The sequence below is a fragment of the Protobothrops mucrosquamatus genome, unplaced genomic scaffold (genome assembly GCF_001527695.2).
Source record: "Protobothrops mucrosquamatus isolate PMUCROS unplaced genomic scaffold, P.Mucros_1.0 scaffold1230, whole genome shotgun sequence".
NCBI lineage: Eukaryota > Metazoa > Chordata > Lepidosauria > Squamata > Viperidae > Protobothrops > Protobothrops mucrosquamatus.
Genome location: NW_015387437.1, coordinates 111,729 through 132,916, shown reverse-complemented (window position 1 = coordinate 132,916; position 21,188 = coordinate 111,729). Strand labels below are relative to the sequence as shown.

At 39.2% G+C, this 21,188-nt stretch overlaps 1 protein-coding gene across 1 annotated transcript in view; it reads left to right on the top strand.

The window, feature by feature from the left end:
* The window catches only part of HS1BP3 (HCLS1 binding protein 3), a 37,846-nt gene that overhangs the window by 207 nt on the left and 16,451 nt on the right, over positions 1–21,188 (top strand). The window contains exons 2-4 of the mRNA XM_015820984.1: positions 4,337–4,502; positions 10,507–10,714; positions 11,168–11,372. Coding sequence (XP_015676470.1) covers positions 4,337–4,502; positions 10,507–10,714; positions 11,168–11,372 — 579 coding nt within the window. The remainder of the gene's footprint in view (positions 1–4,336; positions 4,503–10,506; positions 10,715–11,167; positions 11,373–21,188) is intronic.

The window sequence follows — 21,188 nt, the reverse complement described above, 5'->3', positions numbered from 1 at the left end:
ACGCTTTTCAGCAGGGGTTCGCTCCGGGGCGTTGGGTGGGACAGGGAGGGAAAGAGACCGGGACAAGCAATTTGGAAAGCGCTCCCCGACCAACTCCGGACCTCCTTTGCCCATCAAATGAATGCCCCCGGCCTGGTACCGCCCCTGGGAACAGCTGACTGAAGCCAAGAGGGGCCGGAAGGACCAAACAACCCATCCTTCCCCTCCATCGGCCCTATTTTTCTGACCCAGGAAAAATCTCCTGGCCCGCCCCTCATTGCATTCGTTTCTACCGCGGTGGGGCGCCTCTCTTTGCTTTAGAGCAGGGGTAGTCAACCTTGGCTCTTTTATGACTCGTGGACTTCAATTCCCAGAATTCCTGAGCCAGCTTAGCTGGCTCAGGAATTCTGGGAGTTGAAGTCCACGAGTCATAAAAGAGCCAAGGTTGACTACCCCTGCTTTAGAGTTACTTTTCGCCGCTAGGAGGAGCTGTTACTGCGTCTCTCTCTTCGCCTCCCCCCCCCTTTTCCTTTTCCCAAAGATTCCTTGCCTCATCTCCCTAAGGCTGTCTTTATTAAACCCGCTGAGAGGTGTTTTTCTACCCATAATGCCGTTTCCCCCCATCCCCTTGCCTGTTTGTCTTGGGGGGAGGGAAGCAAGGAAGACAAAGCCTTTGGGCAGTACAGGTAGTCCTCGACTTACAACAGTTCATTTATAGGGTTGCCAGGTCTGCTTCCAAAAAATAGCGGACAAGCGGGGGGGGGGGGGTGTTAAGTAGTAAAAAAAGTAGACTGTACAGCTTTAGATTACGTACCATTTCATCATAAAGCTTTTGAATAAAAAAAATGTCCACTATTTTGTGAAAAAAAATAGTGAACATAATGTGAAAAAAGTGGACTGTCCGCTCAAATAGTGGACACCTGGCAACCCTATTCATTTAGTGACTGCTCGAAGTTACAGTGGCACTGAAAAGAGTGACTTGTGGCCGCTTTTCACACTTGCGACCGTTGCAGCATCCCCATGGTCACATGATCAAAATTCAGATGCTTGGCAACTGGTTCGTATTTATGACTGGCGCGGTGTCCTGGGGTCATGTGATCAGCCTTTGTGACCTGACAAGCAAAGCCAGCGGGGAAGCTAGATTCACTTAACAACCGTGTTACAAACTTAACCGTTGCAATGATTCACTTAACAGCAGTGGCAAGAAAAGTCGCACAACTCACTTAACCAATGTTTCACTTAACAACATAAATTTTGGGCTCAGTTGTGATGGTAAGTTGAGGACTACCTGTGTATTCTTTCTTTCTGAAAAGTGTTAAACTGTTGTCCGCTCAGGCGAAATTCACTTGGCTGCTCCTAAATGTATTGCCAGGTTAAGAAGGGGTTTGCCCACTAGTTTTTGGTCTCTCAGGTTACTGTTAAAAAGTGCAAGGCCAGAAAAAGAAATAAGTTTGCAGCTCTAGGTTTTGCCATTTTTATGTTGCCTTTCTTCTTAAAAATAACTTAAAAATAAGGCTCCTGGTGCTCATTTGTATGAAGTCAAAGTTGTATTGTAACGGTGTTACTAAAATTCAACTCCTTTTTTTTCTTTGCCATCTTTCTAGTTGTTTTTTTTATTGTGCTTCCCCAAAAATCTGTCCTGAAAGTGACTGTGAGGTCCTAGCAAGCTCAAGAGACCATTTCTTTTAAGGAAACTGTTTCTTTGGTTGCTGAACTACAGTTCCCAGCATTCCTCATCATCGCAGTGGATGATGGGGATTTAGGCTCTGCAGTATTTGTAGAGTCATGATTTCTCCACTTCCGAGCTGTGAGTTACTTCAGTCCAATTACGTCCTTTATTCGCCACTACTGCAGACTTCCTTTATGTGTTGCAAACTTATACATCATATATGGAAGCCAGTTTGGTCTACTAGAGCCAATATAGGCTAATGCAGAGGTAGGCAACCTCGGCTCTTTTATGACTCATGGACTTCAACTCCCAGAATTCCTGAGTCAGCACAGCTGACTCAGGAATTCTGGGAGTTGAAGTTCATGAGTCATAAAAGAGCCGAGGTTGCCTACCCCTGGTAATGGTTAAGGCACCAGGCTAGAAAGCAGGGAACTAGGAGTTCTAGTCCTGCCTTAGGCATGAAAGCCAGCTTGCTGACATTGAGCCAGTCACTCTCTCTCAGCCCAAATCACCTCACAGGGATGTTGTTGTGGGGGAAAATAGGTGGAAGAAGAAAAATAAGGCAGGATATAAACAAACCTGTTAAACTAATGGGCTGATATTTATGCATACTGTATCTGCATTGCTTATAATAGAGACAAAAATGAATAGGAAATTTAGGTTAATTCCCTAGGTTCCCTTCCTTCCTTGTGGCTATTTATACTGCACTGCCATTGTTATTTGCTGGAGAGAGCTTCAGCTTGCAGTCTCTCAAGGGGAGAGAGAGAGAGAGAGAGAGAGAGAGAGAGAAAATAAGGGAATGGAAAATACAGGTAACTTCTTTACATGTAGTCAGGCTTAAGGTGATGATGTCCTCAGGACACACTATAAGGTGGCGTAAACAGACAAATTAACTTTGCCAGTTATCTTGGCAACAACACGGACAAAAGTTTGCCACTGCAAACTAGATCTAACCAGGTTGGTATGAAAGGGCCTTAGTTGTGAAATACATACATTGACATACTAAAACGTGCAGGCGTGGAAAACAGAACTTCACAGTCCAAATGGCACCATACAGGAAATGTTCTGTATCACAAGATAGGTGTATGTGGAGGGGGCGCAGGTTCTTGAAGGTAAACACATAGTTTGTGCTTAAGAAGTGATTTAAGAAAGTAACATTAGTTACTGATTCCCAGTTTCTTATTTAATGAATGTTCAGAAGGAAGTCAGTTTATGCAGCCCCAAAATAAGCCTTGGCTTCTTTTGTATAACACAGATTTATGGTTGTTGGGTTATCCTTTATAAGTTCTAACATAATTATTTCTATTTAAAAAAATCAAGATCATGCAATATATTATTTCAAGTGACCATAACAGAGTTGGATGAAATAGTTCTGAATCATTTTTGTCTTAACAACCTGATAATAAATATTAAGAAAAATAGGGAATGGGCTGTGCTCTCTAAATAGCCACTGAAGTTTATGTTCTTATAACACATTTACATAAAATTAACCAAATCTATCTCAACTTTGACTCCTGAGTTGGGAGGGTCATAGGATCCTTCCTTCCTTCCTTCCTTCCTTCCTTCCTTCCTTCCTTCCTTCCTCCCTTCCTTCCTTCCTCCCTCCCTCCCTCCCTCCCTTCCCTTCCACTTATATTTCATCCTATCTCACACACTAGGCCGCTCACAACAATCCATAAAACATAGCTGAAAACATACCCATCCCCCATCCAGGCACCAGACCAAACCTCCGTAGAGTTCAATCCTCCATTCTAGCTCAGTGCTTGGGGGGGACAACCAGGTCTTCACAGTCTTCCAGAAGACTAAAAGGGTAGGGATCCCACTAATTTCCAGTGGGAGGCTGTCCCAAAGGTCTGGGGCAGCCATTGAGAAGACACACCTGCTAGGTCCCAACATATGGCAACTTTTAAAGGAGGCGACTATCTAACCTCATTGGTCGGACAGTTATCCTCAGAGAAAAGTGATCCCACAAGTAACCTGGGCTTTAAAGTGATAATCAGCACCTTGAATTACATCTTGAATAGAAATGGAAGCCAGTGCAGCTAACTCAGCATTACAATTGCCATTACAGTTGTGAACTGATGCAAAGCTGTTGTTAGAAATTTTCGGTTACTTAGTTTTTACTGAATGCCTCCTCATGCAACTATGATCGTACATACTGATTATGTGGAAAGGAAGAATAATGACAAAAGCATCACTATCCCTTAGTGTCACCTATCTTGCCTGGTGACTATGAAACTAAATCTATTTCGACACCTATCATATGCAGTATCTTTTTTAAAAAATAGATCAGATGCTTTGTATTGGCAGAAAGTATTATTTTTGTATTATTGTGGAGCATCAAAGAGACAAATATGCCCTAAGTAAAATAGCTTCACATTTTCTCTTTTTTTCCTCTCTTAAAAATGTCAAATTAGGCAAAGGTGTTTTTTTCAAAAGGCAGCTGGACTTTGTTTTTTCCAGTTGCCTTTTGAAAAAACACCTTTGGGACAACCATGACCTGGATGACTGGGAATTTCCACAGTCAAATTAGGCAACTATCCAGGTTACTGCAGTAGTTTTTACTTCTAAATGATAATATCTCTCTCCCCCCCCCCCCCAATCTCAAAACCTATGAGTCAGCAAAAGCCAGTGTCAGCATTAAGAGAGCATGGTCCATCTTTGAAATTCATGTTTTTACCTCTGCAGACCTCTTCAGAATGGCCATACAGGAATAGATCTGTCAGTCCCAGAGTATCAAGAAATACGCGGAAAGATGATGTCTGGACATGTGGAATATAATATTTTAGTAGTTACCCAACTGGCTGTGTTCAAAACTGCCAAGCACAAACCCGACGACAACGTTCAGTTTATGGTAATGAAATCATTTGGAAATGTATTTCGTATCTAATTTTATTAAGAGTTCACATCATAACAATGAAAAACCAAACTTATTAATTTCATTCTAGACAACATACTTGAAAAATATATTATGAAAATATCAGACCAAGAATAAAAAAACACAAATAAAATAAAAAGGGAAAAAATAAAACACAAAATACAAATATAGTAAAATCATTTATTTGTTTATTCAAATTTATTTATTGGTGATTTTTGAAGCTTCATAGGTAATGGCAGTGCCACCAAAGTCCTTCCACATGAGGCATGTGCCTGGCCTACTTCTTAGCAAAAGGGTAACTTTGGATCTGGGCTGTATCAGGCAGTATGTGATGACGGGATGCTTTATTGCCTTGAACACTGGGTTGTTGGGGGAAATTTTCCTCTGATATCCTTACATTCTACACAGAAGGATATTGCTTGTTTTAGTGGAGGAATACTCAATCCTGTAAGATTAAATGTGAAATTTAAATCCCAGTGTAAGAGTTAAAGCTGACTTGGAGTTACTCTTTACATAGTACATGCTGTAACAAGGACAACTAAAAGTCCAAAGTTAACTTCTACTAACTTGGAAGTACTCCAGCTGTTTGGACTTCAGTTCCTAGAATTCCCCAGGCAGTATGGCCCATTGCTAAGAATTCACAAAGCTCAACCAACCAGATTGAGCAAGAGTGTAGAAAACCATTTGAAGTACTATGGATGAAAACTAATCAAAGAGAGAAGCAACTTAGAACTAAGGAGAAATTTCCTGACAGTTAGAACAATTAATCAGTGGAACAACCTGCCTCCAGAAGTTGTGAATGCTCCAACACTGGAAGTTTTTAAGAAGAGACTGGGCAGCCATTTGTCTGAAATGGTATAGGGCAGAGTCCCCAACCTTTTGGGCAGCAGGGACCGGTTCCGTGGAGAGAGGTTTTTCCGTGTACCGGAAGGGGTGTGGTTTTGCATGCTACTTGCATCCCATGGATCGGGCTTTGTTTGTGTGGACTGGTTGCTGGCATGCTGCAGCCCGGTACTGGTCCACAGAGGTTGGGGACCCCTGGTATAGGGTTTCCTGCCTGAGCAGGGGGTTGGACTACAAGATCTCCAGGGTCCCTTCCAACTCTGTTCTATTCTATTCTCTGTATTCAGTATTTGTTGATAATTTTCCAACAGTTGCCATAGGTTCCCAGCCCTCTTCTCAAATCATTTATTAATTCCTCTGAAAGTATTCTTTTCTTTGCATTAGGTTGTCAGGGTTGAGAAATCAGTGGCCCATCATAATCTTTTTGAAAAGCAGTCCTGGAAATAAGTGAGACCTTTTGAAGTGAAATCTTCTTGTGGTCTGCACTGAATCCCACTGTATCCGGTAAACTGCTGGTCAGATTAATAATTTAAATTTATAAGATTGCCCAACTGAACTGTTTTATAAATTTAAATTATAAATTTGTACATATTAAAACAAAACCTGCATAGATTACATTAGTAAAGAAAATAAAAGAGGGCCATAATCTTGAGAAACAATCATACTACAACTTTATTAAACACAATCCTATTCAGATGGATACACACCTCTGCCTAAGCCACAGCTTGGGGAAAAAAAGCAAGGCTTTCAAAGCTCTTTGATGGGTTAATACTGTTGAGTCTTTGATGCTGGAGCCTTCGGGGTTGCGTTTTATGTATTGCTTTTTGTTGTATGCTGTTGTATGCATTTTGTTGTGTGCTTCCCTAAGCCAATTAATGAACAATATGAGTTTGGGTTTATTTTAATTGGAGAAATATTTGTTACACTGTTCTAGATAACCAGAACTGAGGAAGGACTTCACAAAGTGCTATTTCAGTAGTAGTGCAAGATCCCAAAATGTAAAGTACAACGCAACACTGCAGAGTAGTGTCATGGCTTCCAGGTTTACACAGCTTGAGAAACACCACTCAGACCATAAGCACCTTCTGCGAGGCTATTTCATTCAGCTGTTTTGATAAGAATTTGAAAGACATGGATTTTCTGTAGCAAAATGAAGAAAATCAGATTTCCATTCTTTTGATTGGGATAACATGGCCAGTTCCACTAGAGGGCACTCAAACACTGTTGAAACTCTAGTCCTGATGGCAGGATGGCAGTTTGAAATCTGAAGTAATGATTTCATGCTAGACAGAATCCTTGACCTTTCTCTGACAGTTGGGTAACATTTCACTCTCATTTGAAACCAAAGGGTTTCCTACGTTTGTATGTAACTTAAGTTTATTCTATAACAGAAGGTAAAAGGGGTTTTTTATAATGTTATAGAATAAGTTTTAATTTGGCAAACAAGCTACAGTTCAATGTTTGAAACAAAGACTGGACGTTTGTTCTTTTTTCTCTGATGAGATGAATGCTGTTCTAAGCTATTGGACACAATATGGCTCAATACAATGTTTAAAATACTGCTCTGTCTTTGCCTTCAGTCTTGTTTAGTTGCCTTTTAGCTACAAAATGGCTGTTCTCCTTCAGTTAGCTTGTAAATTATCAATGGACAATGGAGCCTTATAAAAAGTGTATGCTCTTTATTCAGAGTATTCTTTATGAACATTGCTGGAGTTAATAGTTGTAACAGATCACAACTCCAGAAAGAGGCAGTACAATCAAACAATGTCTTAGCTTAAGGAGACCTTCTTAAACAGCCTCTCTCAACGGGGTTCTGCAGAACCCTAGGATTTCACAGATCATGATTTATTTTTTTTTTAAAAAAAGCATTGTTCTTTTTACTTTGTGTGCCACAGAGAGCTAAAATTTGCAGTGGTGGGAATTTTTACTCACCGTGACTCTGCTTACTTATCCTGTAAATGTTCTGTGAGCTGTAGATATAATGATTTTTATGTATTGTAGGGGGCTCCCTGAGACTTGAAAATTATTTCAAGAGCTCCTCCAGGAGAAAAAAAATCGAGAAAGACTGGGCTAGCTAGGGCCTCTGGTCCAATTCCTTGTTCAGTGTAGGAATCCATAAAACCATCTCAAGGAAATACCATCCAGCTCTCTTCCAGTGCTCACCACTGCTTTTGAAAGGCAGTTCTACTGCTTAACACTTCTTACTATCAGGAAATTCCTCAGTATTCAGCCTGAATCCTTCTGTTTGAAAAGATTTTAAACCATTGGTCTTTATCCTGCTTACTTTCAGCAGAGAACAGGTCGCCCCCCCCCCTTTATGAATATGATATCTTTTAGATATCATATGATTAGGGGACTGGAGGCTAAAGCATATAAGGAACGGCTGCTGGAATTGGGTATGTCTAGTTTAATGAAGAGAAGGACGAGGGGGGACATGATAGCAGTGTTCCAATATCTCAGGGGCTGCCACAAAGAAGAGGGAGTCAAGCTATTCTCCAAGGCACCTGAAGGCAGGACAAGAAGCAATGGATGGAAACTAATCAAGGAAAGAAGCAACCTAGAACTAAGGAGAAACTTCCTGACAGTTAGAACAATTAACCAGTGGAACAACCTGCCTCCAGAAGCGGTGAATGCTCCAACACTGGAGGTTTTTAAGAAGAGACTGGACAGCCATTTGTCCGAAATGGTATAGGGTTTCCTGCCTGAGCAGGGGGTTGGACTAGATGACCTCCAAAGTCCCTTCCAACTTTACTATTATTATTATCTCAGATATGTGTAGACTGCTGTCATATCTCCTTCTAATCTTCCCTTTTGCAATCTAAATGTGCCTGATATAATTGTTCCTTTATAGAGGATGGCTTCCAGAACCCTTATCCTAGTTGTTCTCTGAACCCACTCCATTTCTATTTTAAAGTGCAGTTCCCCCAAACTAAGTACAAGACTCCAAGACAGGCCTTTCTAACAGTACAATAAAACTACTACCTCCTGTAATGGATGCAGTGTGCCCATGTTTCTATGCACTCACCTTTTCAGCTCTTGTATTATATATGCTTGCCCATGTTCACCTGGTGATATTTCTTACATACACTACTTACCAAACCATACCTCTATAGTTCTGTACCTATGCATTTGATTTATCCTACCCAAATGCTGGAGTTTATATTTATCACACTTGAACATAATCCTGATGGAACAGACTCAGGGCTTAATCTGTCAAAACAACTTTGTAATGTAAGTTAAGGCAAAACTCTTGAAGTTTGCTGCAACCAGCGAAAGTGATAAATAACCCCTTCCATTCCATTCTGCAAATTATTTATGAAGCCATGTTTTAGTCATGGAGGCAAAAATGGCCTTTTGGGCAGTAGCTTTTTTTTCTCTCCTTAATCTGCAACATGTGCACGTAGGAATGTACCACCCTATCCTTTCCTTCTTTTCCTTCTGCTTCTCCCTTGCCAAGGCAACTGGGGATAGGAATGGAGGAAGTTTGTCTTAGCTTTTTTGAATTCTGAAAAATCTGACTGACCACTCACTGTCAGAAGCAAAATATTTATTTATGATAGTCTTTTGTATCATTCTTTTTTTCCCTTCCTTTTACTCTTGACTGTGGCTCTTAGCGTGTCATATTAGATGGAATTAGTGTTGTCTTGCAAGACTCTTTGTCGAGCATATTCCCCACCTAAAAATCTATGCAGAGCCTGTAATCAGTCGTATTTTATTCTCCTTCCTGGGCCCAAAAGATGCTTAATGGGGGAATCACCCGTCTTTTGTGGCAAGGATAGGTAGCCCACATGATCCCTTAACTTCTTCCCCTCTATTGCAGCTCACAGAGACCCCCATGATTTTGCCAGCAAGGTTCCATGGAAAGGCTGGTGAATATGTTTTAATTAAATCTGTAATGTTTTAAATAGTAATAAATCTGTTTTGCCCCTGATATCATTTTTTTTTTTAAAAAAATAAGCAAATTCTCCAATTTAAAAAAAAGGCGGGAGACTGAAAATATTAGTCCATCTGATGATACCAGATTAATTCTGTCTGGCATGTGCCATGGGTCTTAGCACTTGAAAAAAATAAGATTTTGGATATTTCAAGTAGTTTTGGGACATATTTTGATTTCTCCCTCATACTAAAAAAATCTACAAATTTAGAACTCATTTTCAACTAACCAGCTTGTTTTTCATGCTTGGTTTTAAATCTGTTGCTCAAGCTAACAATACAGCTTAAAACTCCTGTATTCACTAGTATGTTCTTTGTCTCTGGATCCCAAACAACCAATTGCTTGGGCATCTGATCACTGCCCTGATACTTGCCAGAACTCACAGAGGCATAAATATGATTATGTTCTTTCAGAGTATCATCTTACTGTAAGTTGCAAGTGGACTATAATAGTGTCTATTCTTTGGAATTATTATAACCTGATGTCACCAATATTTAGAATAATTTCTCCATCTCATCATCAATATTTGGAAGCATCTATTAGATCTTTTAGATGGCTACCAAAGACCCATTTCTCCCAAGCCTTTCCTCTAGATCAGAGGTCCCCAACCTTTTGGGCACCAGGGACCAGTTACGTGGAGAGAGATTTTTCTGTGGATCAGAGGGGGTGTGGTTTCATGTACTGCCTGCATCCTGCAGATTGGGCTTTGCTTGTTTGTGCAGACCGGTTGCTGGCATGCCGTGGCCCAGTACCGGTCCACGGACCGGAGGTTGGGGACCCCTGCTCTAGATGATACAATCATTTTGAGAATATTAATAGTCCAGTATGCTGAAATCACCAAGTTCACGTACTGTAAGAATGGAAATCTACAGGAAGTGGCACAGAGCTATAGTATTTTTGTCACCCACAGCATCACTCACGATTGGCAATAAATTGGGACCTTTAGTTGTGTATATATTTAAAATACAAACTTTAAAAGAGATCTATTAAACTTCTGGGAGGTTTAACCCATTTATGTAGTTTACTCAAAGTCACTAAAATAAAAACTGAAAATATTGACCCTACTTATTCCTGGCCTAAGGTAGTTGCCCATATATGATGTGTGGAAAATATTGTAATTTTTTTTCAGAATTGTTAGTCTGATCTGTTACATGTTTATGCCCGTCACTTAAAAAAATGAATATTTTTCTTCCTACATTACAGGTTTCTAAGAAGTACAGTGATATTGATGAGTTTTATCAAAAACTTGTCACACGTTATCCACAAACCTCTCTACCCCCCTTGCCAAGAAAAGTGCTTTTTGTTGGAGAATCTGATATTCGAGAACGCAGAGCTGCCTTCAATGAGATTATGGGATTGATTTCTAAAGATGTGGCTCTTGCATCAAGCCCTGAGTTACTGGAATTTCTGGGTAAATTAAAACAAGTTCTTCACACTGAGTGGAATTTTAATAAATGGATCAACTCTTGGAACTTTGCAAAATCAGCAAAATGTTTCCACTTAAAATCTAGATTAAATTCTCATTGTCACAAATAACTAATGGAGGATACTTTTGGTTTGCTTCCCTACAAATATAATACTACAAATACACAGAAATATGTTATCTGGATGTGAGAATGTTAGTTTCAAATTGTTTTCTGGGGGATTTGGTAATAGAAAACTATGGTGCAAAAGTTCCCTAAGTAAAATATATTTATTGCCATAAATTATTTATATAGTGTAGAAATGTACTGTTTCTCCCATAAAAAGGCCCATTTTCTTGCAGTATAAGAATACTGGTTAGCTGTTGGTGATACTCATCTAGAGAAACAATAGCTGTCTATTGTGCACTGCTGCATTAATTTTTCTCTGCCTCTTTTTACAGGAACCAGATCCACTAGTGTCATTGATGTCAAGAGTAAAAATCTTCCCAAGAAGGAAGAAGAGGATGACGAAACCGAAGGATTTGATTTTTTCAAAGAGGAAAAAATACCTGATGTCATTTCTCAGTTAAGTTCATTTAGAAGCCAGGATGCCAAAAAGGAAACAGAAGAGGAAGAGAATGATGTGGATCCACTGGGTGTCCTCAAGTATGCCTTTTAAATTTTGTTTTTCCTATTCTGAATCTATTTGTAGTTGTAGTTGTAAAACTCCAGATGACCATCAGGCAACCCCAAAGTGTTAGGGTTTTTCCCCCTGCTCTTTGCTGTCATCAAAATTCTGAGTTTTTGCAGCCCAAATAGCCAAGGTGAATTCATAATTAATTTCTTAAAAAGCATTTTAGAATTCCCGATAGTTGTTCTGAGGATTACTAAAAGAAATGCAAAACAACTGAAATAAAGGGAGGGGGAAGCATGTACTTTGCATATTGACTGGTGAAAGTTCAAACAGCCTTGGATTATGAACTTTGTACTCATAAATTAAGAGATTGCCAGTAAAAGAGTTGGAGCAAATTGATTATTTCACCTCTTTTGTAAGCCAACACAATCAAGGTTGTGGACAAACGGAATAAAAATGCAGAATAAAAGAAAGACATACAAATAATAGAAATCATCTAAATGGCCAGTAGAAACCTTTGATCTTTTGCAAAAGCATGGTGGAATGGTATTGTTTTAACAGCTGTACAAATTATCAAGGGGAAAGGGATTGCTTGAACTTCCAGGGGCAAGAAGTCAGATGTTTGATATATGAAACAAGATAATTTTCCATATTTTATGGCAGCATCACTGCCCGTCAAATATTTATGTATTTACACTCACAAGCACCCTTCCAGTCTATAGTAAATCAAAAAGGCAATAGTAATATAGAAATATAACAACAATAATAATTTTTTTAAACTGTCAAACTCTACCACTTATTTCTGTATCTACAACAATAAAAGACATATTGATGACAGGTCTTAAATAAATGCCCTTCTCAGCCACTCAGTTTTTAAAGCTTCTTAAAACCTTGGTGGTGATAAAGCTATCTGGATTTTTAGTGGGAGGTGGTTCATTGATTAAAACAACAGACATTTCTTCTGGATTTCACACCTCATATGGGGGAGGAACTTTAAGCATCCTTATGTTACTAGATCAGTAAGAACTACTTGAAGTCAGTGGCTGGGTAGGTACCCAAATGCTAAGGGGCTTCAAAAGTTAAAGCCATTCTTAAACTGGAACTTTGAACTACTGTATACCTGGAAGCACTCTGGCAAAGTATTGGTATTAATATGTGAGCATTAGATCAGCGGTTCTCAACCTATGGGTCGCAACCCCATTTGGGGTCGATCGACCATTTCATGGGGGTCGCCAAGCAAGGCTGTCCGCCATTTTTTCCCCTTTTCCGGCGGGTGCCTTACCTCCCTTGGGCTGGGCCAGCTGGTGGTCGGCCTGCTCCGTCTCTGCCGCTTGCCAGCTACGCCTCGGCCGGCGCAGGGGGAGGAACCACGCATGCGCGGTGCTCCCAGGCAGGGAAAGTCCTCGGCTTACGACCGGTTGGGTAGTCCTCGACTTACGACCGGTTTAGTCTTCGACTTACGACCGGTTTAGTCCTCGACTTACGACCGGTTGGGGGTCGCGGCATTAAAAAGGTTGAGAACCACTGCATTAGATCTTATTCAAAATGCAAGCTGATACAGTTTGCAGAATACAGAATACAGAATAACAAAGCGGGAAGGGACCTTGGAGGTCGTCTAGTCCAATTTCCTGTCCAAGCAGAAGACCCTATCATTCCGAACAAATTGCTGTCTAGTCTCTTCTTAAAAACCTCCAATGATGGAGCTTGCATAACCTCTGGAAGAAGAATTCTTTCAGAGCCCAGATTTAGAATTTAAATAATTAGTCCAAATAAACTTTCTGATCTAAAAGGTATAGAAAAAAATATTATTCTGGGATCACCTGCAGCAAAGAAGTAGCAGTCTTTTTCAGAATTTCATTTTAAGGCCATATTTTTTAGAGAGACATGGGACTCTCCCTTGACTGTATAGACGTGTTCTATTGTATTTTTATTGTATTGTATTTTTAATGTAACTCAGCCGGAAGTCCCTAGTAGTAATAGTTTCTATCCTCCCATTTTTAAATGTTGCTTTCTATTTTTCTTTACAAATCTCTTATTTCTTTGTTGGGGTTTTTTATTTCTTGCTTTTCAACTTTTTTGGTTTTGAAAATGTCTCAGTTAAACGAACATTCTTTTTAATTTTTCAAATATTGTTTTGTTAATATGCAGTTTTTCTATTTGTATCATCTTTAGTCATTTTGTAGAAAGTAAAAGGCTTTTACTTTCAGATATTAGATCTCCTACTGTGGACACAGATGCCTACTAAATTAGGCAATTTAAAAATTGAACTTAATTGGTTTTATGAGGAGTTTATATGTTTCCTACACAAAAAAGATTTCCATTCTAAATTAGAAGAACAAGTATATATCAAGTATTATATTAGTGAAAATTAAAAATCTGTGTGAGATAGAATAATTTAGATTAAGAGTCACCAAAATTTGTGGCAGAATGAGAAATAACTGAGCCAGAAGGATATTTTTTAATACTTGTGATTAAATATTTTATTAACTATATTGCATTTGTTACTATGGCTCTAGTAAACATTACCCTGATGTTCTCCATAAGTGTTTTGAATATGCTTTTGATTTATCTGTGGATTAGATAACTATGACTAGAAACTTTAATCAAGTTTAGATCCTTTTTATACATCAACACCATTCCAGCTAAATTTAATTCCCGTACATGGAAAGTGTTAATAAGCTGATATTCTGAAGTTTAATTTGATGGCTTACAGCATTTAATCCTTCATAGCATGATGTGTATGAGCATATTCAGATTCAATTCAGGCTTATTTCCCATTTGATTATTTTTTCAGTATTTCACTCTTAAGTGATTTGTTATGTGGAACGGATATTTGAGCCTTGTAGGAGAAACATTAGAATGAATGCAGTGGGAATTGGGTACTTAAGTGTCTATGATAAAACAAGGGGAGATAGAGTCACCCCTGCAAGAATGAAGGGGTGATGAATGAATGTTGAACCAGTACAAAATATAGTAAATGCCTTGAGATAGTTTGGTCATCTAAGGAGAAAGAATAAGAATGAAATACAAAGCAACTATATGAGGAAGAATAAAGTGGCTGGAGGGAGTTGATGAGATCTCCAAAAAGAGAGAGGCAAAAAAAATCAATTATAAAATGGTATTAGAACACAGAATATAGAATAATATAGTTGGAAGAGACTTCAGAAGTCTTCTAGTCCAGGGATCCCCAACCCCGGGCCGCAGTTGACTAACTGCCTTTGTGGAGTACAGGGTTAGTCTTGTACATAACAGCTTTACTTTAAAAAAAATACCCTAGAATACTAAAAAATTAAACAAGCAAGGGAAGGAAATCTGGTTGCCAGCAAGAAGGATGCCAATGAGCCCATTGGTGTTCATGAGACCCAGATTATCTATTCTTATGTTATAGAGTTATAGAAATAATAACTGAGATACAGAAAACATTAATTGGATGCTTGTTCCTATAATGTAAAATCTAAAACCTTTCTCTTCTGAATTCAAGATTTTCAAATAAATATTAATATTAGGTCTAGTAAATGTCTTCATGTAGGTATCAAAAGCTGCAATGAGAATAAAACCAAACGATACAGTTGCATGCAAATGTTCAGGTAGTCTTGATCACAGTGTATGTTTCAATAAATCACTACTGTGTTAGAACAGAAGCTGATACAACCTCAAGATGGAACAGAATTAAATATAATATCTTCATGCATATAATTTGTGAGTCACCTAAGTGCTTTCTCCAGTAAATTCCTCCGCGTGACATGGTCAAAATAAGGGAGACGTGGTTTTTGTGATTTTGATTTAGAACTACTTTGTTCTTATGGTTATACAGTTAATAATAAGGGAGGCTGAGAAAGATGATTAACTTGTTAGGCCTATAGTTAACCAAAAGAAGACAACTCCCTGGTTAACAAATATTCTCAACTTCCAGCTAGCAATTTCAACTATGAAAAACATTGCTAAGACACGGGAGTTACATGAAGCTCTTAAAATGAAAGCAGAATAGGAAGAAAAATTTCCACTAGAATTGAAAACCAGTCTATTTTGCCAAACTGACCCCTATGTCACTGCAAGCGATCTGCTGAAAAGTTTAGCAGACATTAGAGTAGATGTCTACAGCACGAGTCCCCAACCCCCAGTCTGTGGATCGGTACTGGGCTGCAGCATACCAGCAACCAGGCCGCACAAACAAAGCCCCATCAGTGGGATGCAGGCAGCACACAAAACCATGCACTCTCCGGTCTCTGGAAAAACCTTTCTCCACAGAACTGGTCCCTGGGGCCAAAAAGTTGGGGACCTCTGGTCTACAGGATCACTATAGAACAACGATATGCATAGGAAATGTATCTGAAGGAAATCTTTTCTTATGTCAAATTGTCATTTTTGCAGAAGAAAATATGCTTGATATACTTAAAACATTTTGGAACAAAGTACTTTGGACAAATGAAATGATTGAACAGTTCAGCCACAATCAAATATAATAAATTTGGAGAAAAAAAAAGGGTGAAACATTTGAAGGTAAGAATAGCTTGCCAAATGTTAAACACAGCTCAAATATTTTTTGGGGTTGTGTGGCATACAGTGACATACGAAATATTGTGAGGTAGGAAGAAGAATGGATTCAATTTATCCTAAAAGCTAACGTCCCATAGTCAGTGGAGAAACTGAAGCTGGAAAAAAAAAAGAACTGGGAATGTCTTTACAATCCCCAGCCTTGAATATTATTGAAAATTTCTAGGGTAGTCTCAAACATGTAATGCATAAAAAGAGACTGAAAAGTATGTCTGTTCTAGAAGAGTTTAAAAAAAAAAGTTAAAACATTTCAAAAGCAAGAATAGAAAGATAGTTACTTCATTCCAGGTATGCTGTTACCTTATCATGAGTTCTTCAGGCTGAAAGAATATACAAACTGTATCTACATATTCATTGTTACCTTTTGAATATTTAAATAGCCGCAAGTAAATAAAAGCACATTCAGATTTGTAGAGACTTGTCTATTTAACATACTGATTGACCAGGGAGTTTGAACATTTGCATACCACCATATCAAAATAGATTTTATTCAGACTGTGACGTTTGTTACTTAAAAGAAGATATTTAGCCTTACGTTGTCATTTTAAAAAAATGTTTAAATCAGTCCATATTGTCAGCAAATAACATGTAGATGGTGAAACTATTCAAATACTTATATATCTGCTCAGCCTTATTTTTTTCCCAGCTCCATCAGGAGTGGATGTCTAAGTACTCTGGGCACCATTTAGAAGATACAGAACATGGCATCCATGATCTTCTCTATTGATGTAGAGAGCAACAAGGGAAGCCTTCAAGAACTGCCCTTTCAGAGTATGTCAGGTGCCTCAATGTAGATCAGCAGTTCTCAACCTATGGGTCGTGACCCCATTTGGGGTCGATCGACCATTTCACGGAGGTTGCCAAGCAAGGCTGTCCGCCATTTTTTTTGTCCATTTTTTTCCTCTTTTCCGGCGGGTGCCTTACCTCCCTTGGGCTGGGCCAGCTGGTGGTCGGCCTGCTCACTCTCTGCCGCTTGCCAGCTACGCCTCAGCCGGCGCAGGGGGCGGAACCACGCATGCGCGGCGCTCCCGGGCAGGGAAAGTCCTCGACTTACGACCGGTTGGGTAGTCCTTGACTTACGACTGGTTTAGTCCTCGACTTACGATCGGTTTAGTCCTCGACTTACGACCGGTTGGGGGTCGCGGCATTAAAAAGGTTGAGAACCACTGATGTAGATCGTCCCTGTGGAGACACACTTTCTTCCAAGTTTTCTGAGAGGCAGGGCTAGTGTCATCTGAAGGCATGAGGCAAGGGTGTGTGCCAAACTGATAAAAGCAGCATTGTGGCATTGCACTGTAAGATCCATCCTTTTGTACATCTGTGTACAAAAAGGGCTGAAGCTTTTAGCAAAGTGCAGTGGTGCTGCTTTCATCATTCTGTTGAAAATCCTGTGGCTGCCGATGAACAGGCTTAAGTGAGACAGAGAGGCTTTGGCGGAGGGGCCCAGGAAGCCCTTAGAATGCCTCTTTGCGGTTTGAAAGCCACGATTCATTTTAAGGGAAGCAATTAATTGCATTAGTATCGATCAATTCTGTTTTGAACAAGTGCCTCGCTTTTAGCATTTGGTCATCATGCTGCCCTAAGCAATCTTGGTTTTTGAAGTAGTTTCTAAGCCATTTTAAATGGTGGAAGGAAATGGGCTTTTTGTGATAAATTTATTCAGTAACTAATATCCCGGATGATACCCTAAATAACAAAAATAAAAGATTGTCTTGATGTATAAATTGTAGTCTGCATCTCTTTAGCTCAGATGTGTTTTTCAAGTAGGTTGCTGCAGGATCTTTTTATTTTTGACAACCAAGTTACAAGCCAAGTTCTGAAGGTGGGCTGGCCATTATCTAGGGCCAAGTGACATCAGCCCTGGCCATTCTTCCAATCCCAGCCATTTGTCAAAACCACCACTGTTGGTTAGCAGCTTTTATCAATTATGATTTTTGCTTGACCTTGGCTTCTCTCTTTCTTTCTAAGCATGTGTTTTTATCTGGCATTTATACAGTAAAAATCCTAATAAAAATTATAATAGAACCCTTAGTTTGATCAAGATGCACAAAGTAAGTTTATAAACAGTTTCTCTACACAGTGTTCTATCTCCGAAAATAAGATATCATAGAAACTGTCTATAAACAGATATCTCCAAAAATAGGAGACATCAGGATTTATGAAGTTTTTCTGAAAAGGAAACATATATGCCTTTTATGAAATGTGGTTGTTTGTTAAATTTCTTTGCCACCCAACTCCAACAATTCTGGCAGCTTACAAGTAAAAACTTATAAAAAACAAAGAATAAAGAATAAATGATAGCAAAGATGATAAAAACTGGGCAGGAAGGAGGGAAGGGAGGGAGGGAGGAAGAAAAGAAGAAGGGATGGGGAAAGGGAAGGAAAAAGAAAAGGACAGGAAAAGAAACAGAAACTAAATACAAGAGGGTTTCATTCACTCTCCCTAAAGGCCTGGGAGAGGAGCCAAGCCTTCAAGTCCTTTTGAAACACCAGCAGGCTGGTAGCCTTCTGGATCTCAGAGGGAACCTGATTACGGAGGGCAGGCATGGCTGCAGACAAGGCACACTTCCATGATTCTGGAAGGAAATGTGTCAGCCTTGACAGATCAAATTGTCTGGGGCTGGGCAAATACTATGGGCTGTGATTTCTCTATATTCCCCGGTGAGACATAAATGTGTTTCCAGGTAAATGGAAGTTTGTGTCATACTTAACTCTTCTGTATATGGGCTGAGTCACACTGATTCTTTGGACAGTAGAAAAGTGGCTGGCTATTATCTTTTTTGAGGGAAGATTTTGCTATTTTCCAATCTAATCTACAGCCCTGAGATTTTAGCATAGTTTCCCATCCAAGAATCACCCAGATTTGCTTAGATTTTCTCACAAAGTAATGAAAATGTTGAAAGATACGTATTTAAATCCACTTGAGTGCTGATGAGGCCTTGGTCTAATTTACACAACCCAGTGAGAGTCCAGCAAATGCAGAAATACTTCTTCAGGCTTTTTTTTGTTTTGCTCCTTACAGTGCATTTTGCCATTTACTGTAAATGACAGTTTTCGTAAGCTGATAGGCAGAATGTATCTTGATAATGGAACAGTGGAAAACATCTACATGCCAATTCACAATAACTGAATAATTTTTCCCTCTGTGTTGGGAAAAAAACCTCCCCCAGGTACCAGGTAAAAGCAATTATCACAGAGTTATGGTGATTTTACAAAAATTGCCCTGAATATAGATAATAGTTTGAATTTTAAAAAAACCATTAGAGTGCGCATGCAGGGTTTGTTCCTGCAGTGCCAAATAGTACTTTAGCCCCAATTAACTTTCATTATTTCTTGATTTGGTCTCAAGGCAAGACTGTTCCTACAGTGGCAAACACTTTTTCAACCCAGTTACTATTGTATTATTTTTCTGGATTTACCCCTTTAGAGTTTAAGAGCAGAATGTATGCAGGGTGGGGAAATAGAAGTAATACATGAATAAAACCAAGTTTATATGCCTCGGTACATATATTTATCAAATTTATATAGTTGTCTATCTCATCAAAAGTGACTCTGAGCAGCACACAGCCATCTACATTAAGAAATAAATAGTAGAAAACAAATATACAAACCCTTGGGTGAAATGAGAGGTTGCGCAAGGTCCCTCTAACCATATCTGCCACCAAAGATGGTCTAGTCCTGAAACCTAAAGCCCACAAATCCAGATCCATAATCTTGCCAGGGTTCAGCTGAAGCCTGTTCCCCATCCAGAACCTCACAGCCTCCAGGCACCAGGACTGACATTCATGGAATCACTTAATTCACCAGGGATGGAGATATACCTCACTGATGATACCTCACCCCATGGCAGTGGATGAGTTCACCCAGTGGCCTCATGTAGGTGTGAAAAAAAGAGAGGAGAGAGCACTTGGACATATAGTAGGGATCAAGGCTTGGATCCTCCTCCCTAATATAACATATTTAATAATGTCTCTTTTTTCAAACCTGACATGTTGGCAGAATTACCTTCTTTGCTTAGCTTGAGTATAGTACAAATAGGCACTAAGCATTTTTTTTCCTGCTATGTCTTCATGGTTCTGCCTTCATCTCATCCATAACACATACTTGAAGTAGCTTTAAGTCATCCATGAGGTTTCCTTACTTATCCAGGTGCATCTGTTCTCAGCTACTCCATCATGAGTGTAACCAACTCAGTTCCTATTGGCCATTTTAGGCTGATTCAGACCTGCCACTCTGCCTTGACCTTTAAGGGCTATTCTCCATAGCTGTTCTGGTAGGAGGTCCTGTACCCTATCTTTGTATCTGCAGGAGACATGGCTTTGAAAGAGAAATTAACAGCTTTCTGGAAATGGATGATCATCAGGTGTGGTATTTTTAATCACAATAAAGAAAGATGAGAATTTTTGAACGAGAAGTAAACCCATATTGACGAATGACCTAGCAAGCATTGCTGGGTTCAGGAAGGGAGTTTTCTTCCCACCATCACACATATTCCAGAAACTAAAGTATAAAGGTCAATCCAGGAAAGGTGGCAACCCTATATCTGAGCCTGTGAATATCTTTTTTAAGTGTTCAGAAAAGAAAAAGGATATGAATAGCTTTGCTTTGTTAGAGCTTTTAAACTAAAACAGCAAGAAAACATATTTTTATAGCTGTTATAGCTAGTATATCTGAAGATAATTATATAGTGAGCTAAAGGCCCATCGGTTGTAGCATTATATTTCCCCCCAAACATTTCAGCCTCAAAATAAATCTCATTTCCAAGGCCTATCAAAACTCCCAGCAAGCATTTTTAGGGCAATAATTTTAAATGTTTAGTGGAGGAAAATATTTCTCAATGTCACTGATATTTTTTAAAAAAACCACAAAAAGAAAAAGGCCCATCCTTGCAAAATGCTTTAATGTCCTACATTTACTTTTTTTTACTGTTTCTGTTGTGTTTATCCTTCCATGAATTGTGTTGCAAGCTTGCTACTTCAATTGCACAAACTAGGAAAATGTAAAATTGAGAGAGATCAGTTACTTGTTCAAAGCTATAAAATCTGCTTAGGTCAGGGAGTTTGCCTGTCAAAATAATTATGTTATGGTCTACAAAAAAACAACTGAGTTTACAAAAACATTCATCTGCTGCAATATATCAAACTTCCAATGGTAGATCTCTCTCTCTCTCTCTCTCTCTCTCTCTCTCTCTCTCTCTCTCACACACACACACACACACACACACACACACACACACACACACACACAGAGAGAGAGAGAGAGAGAGAGAGAGATTGATTTTTTCCTCCATTGACA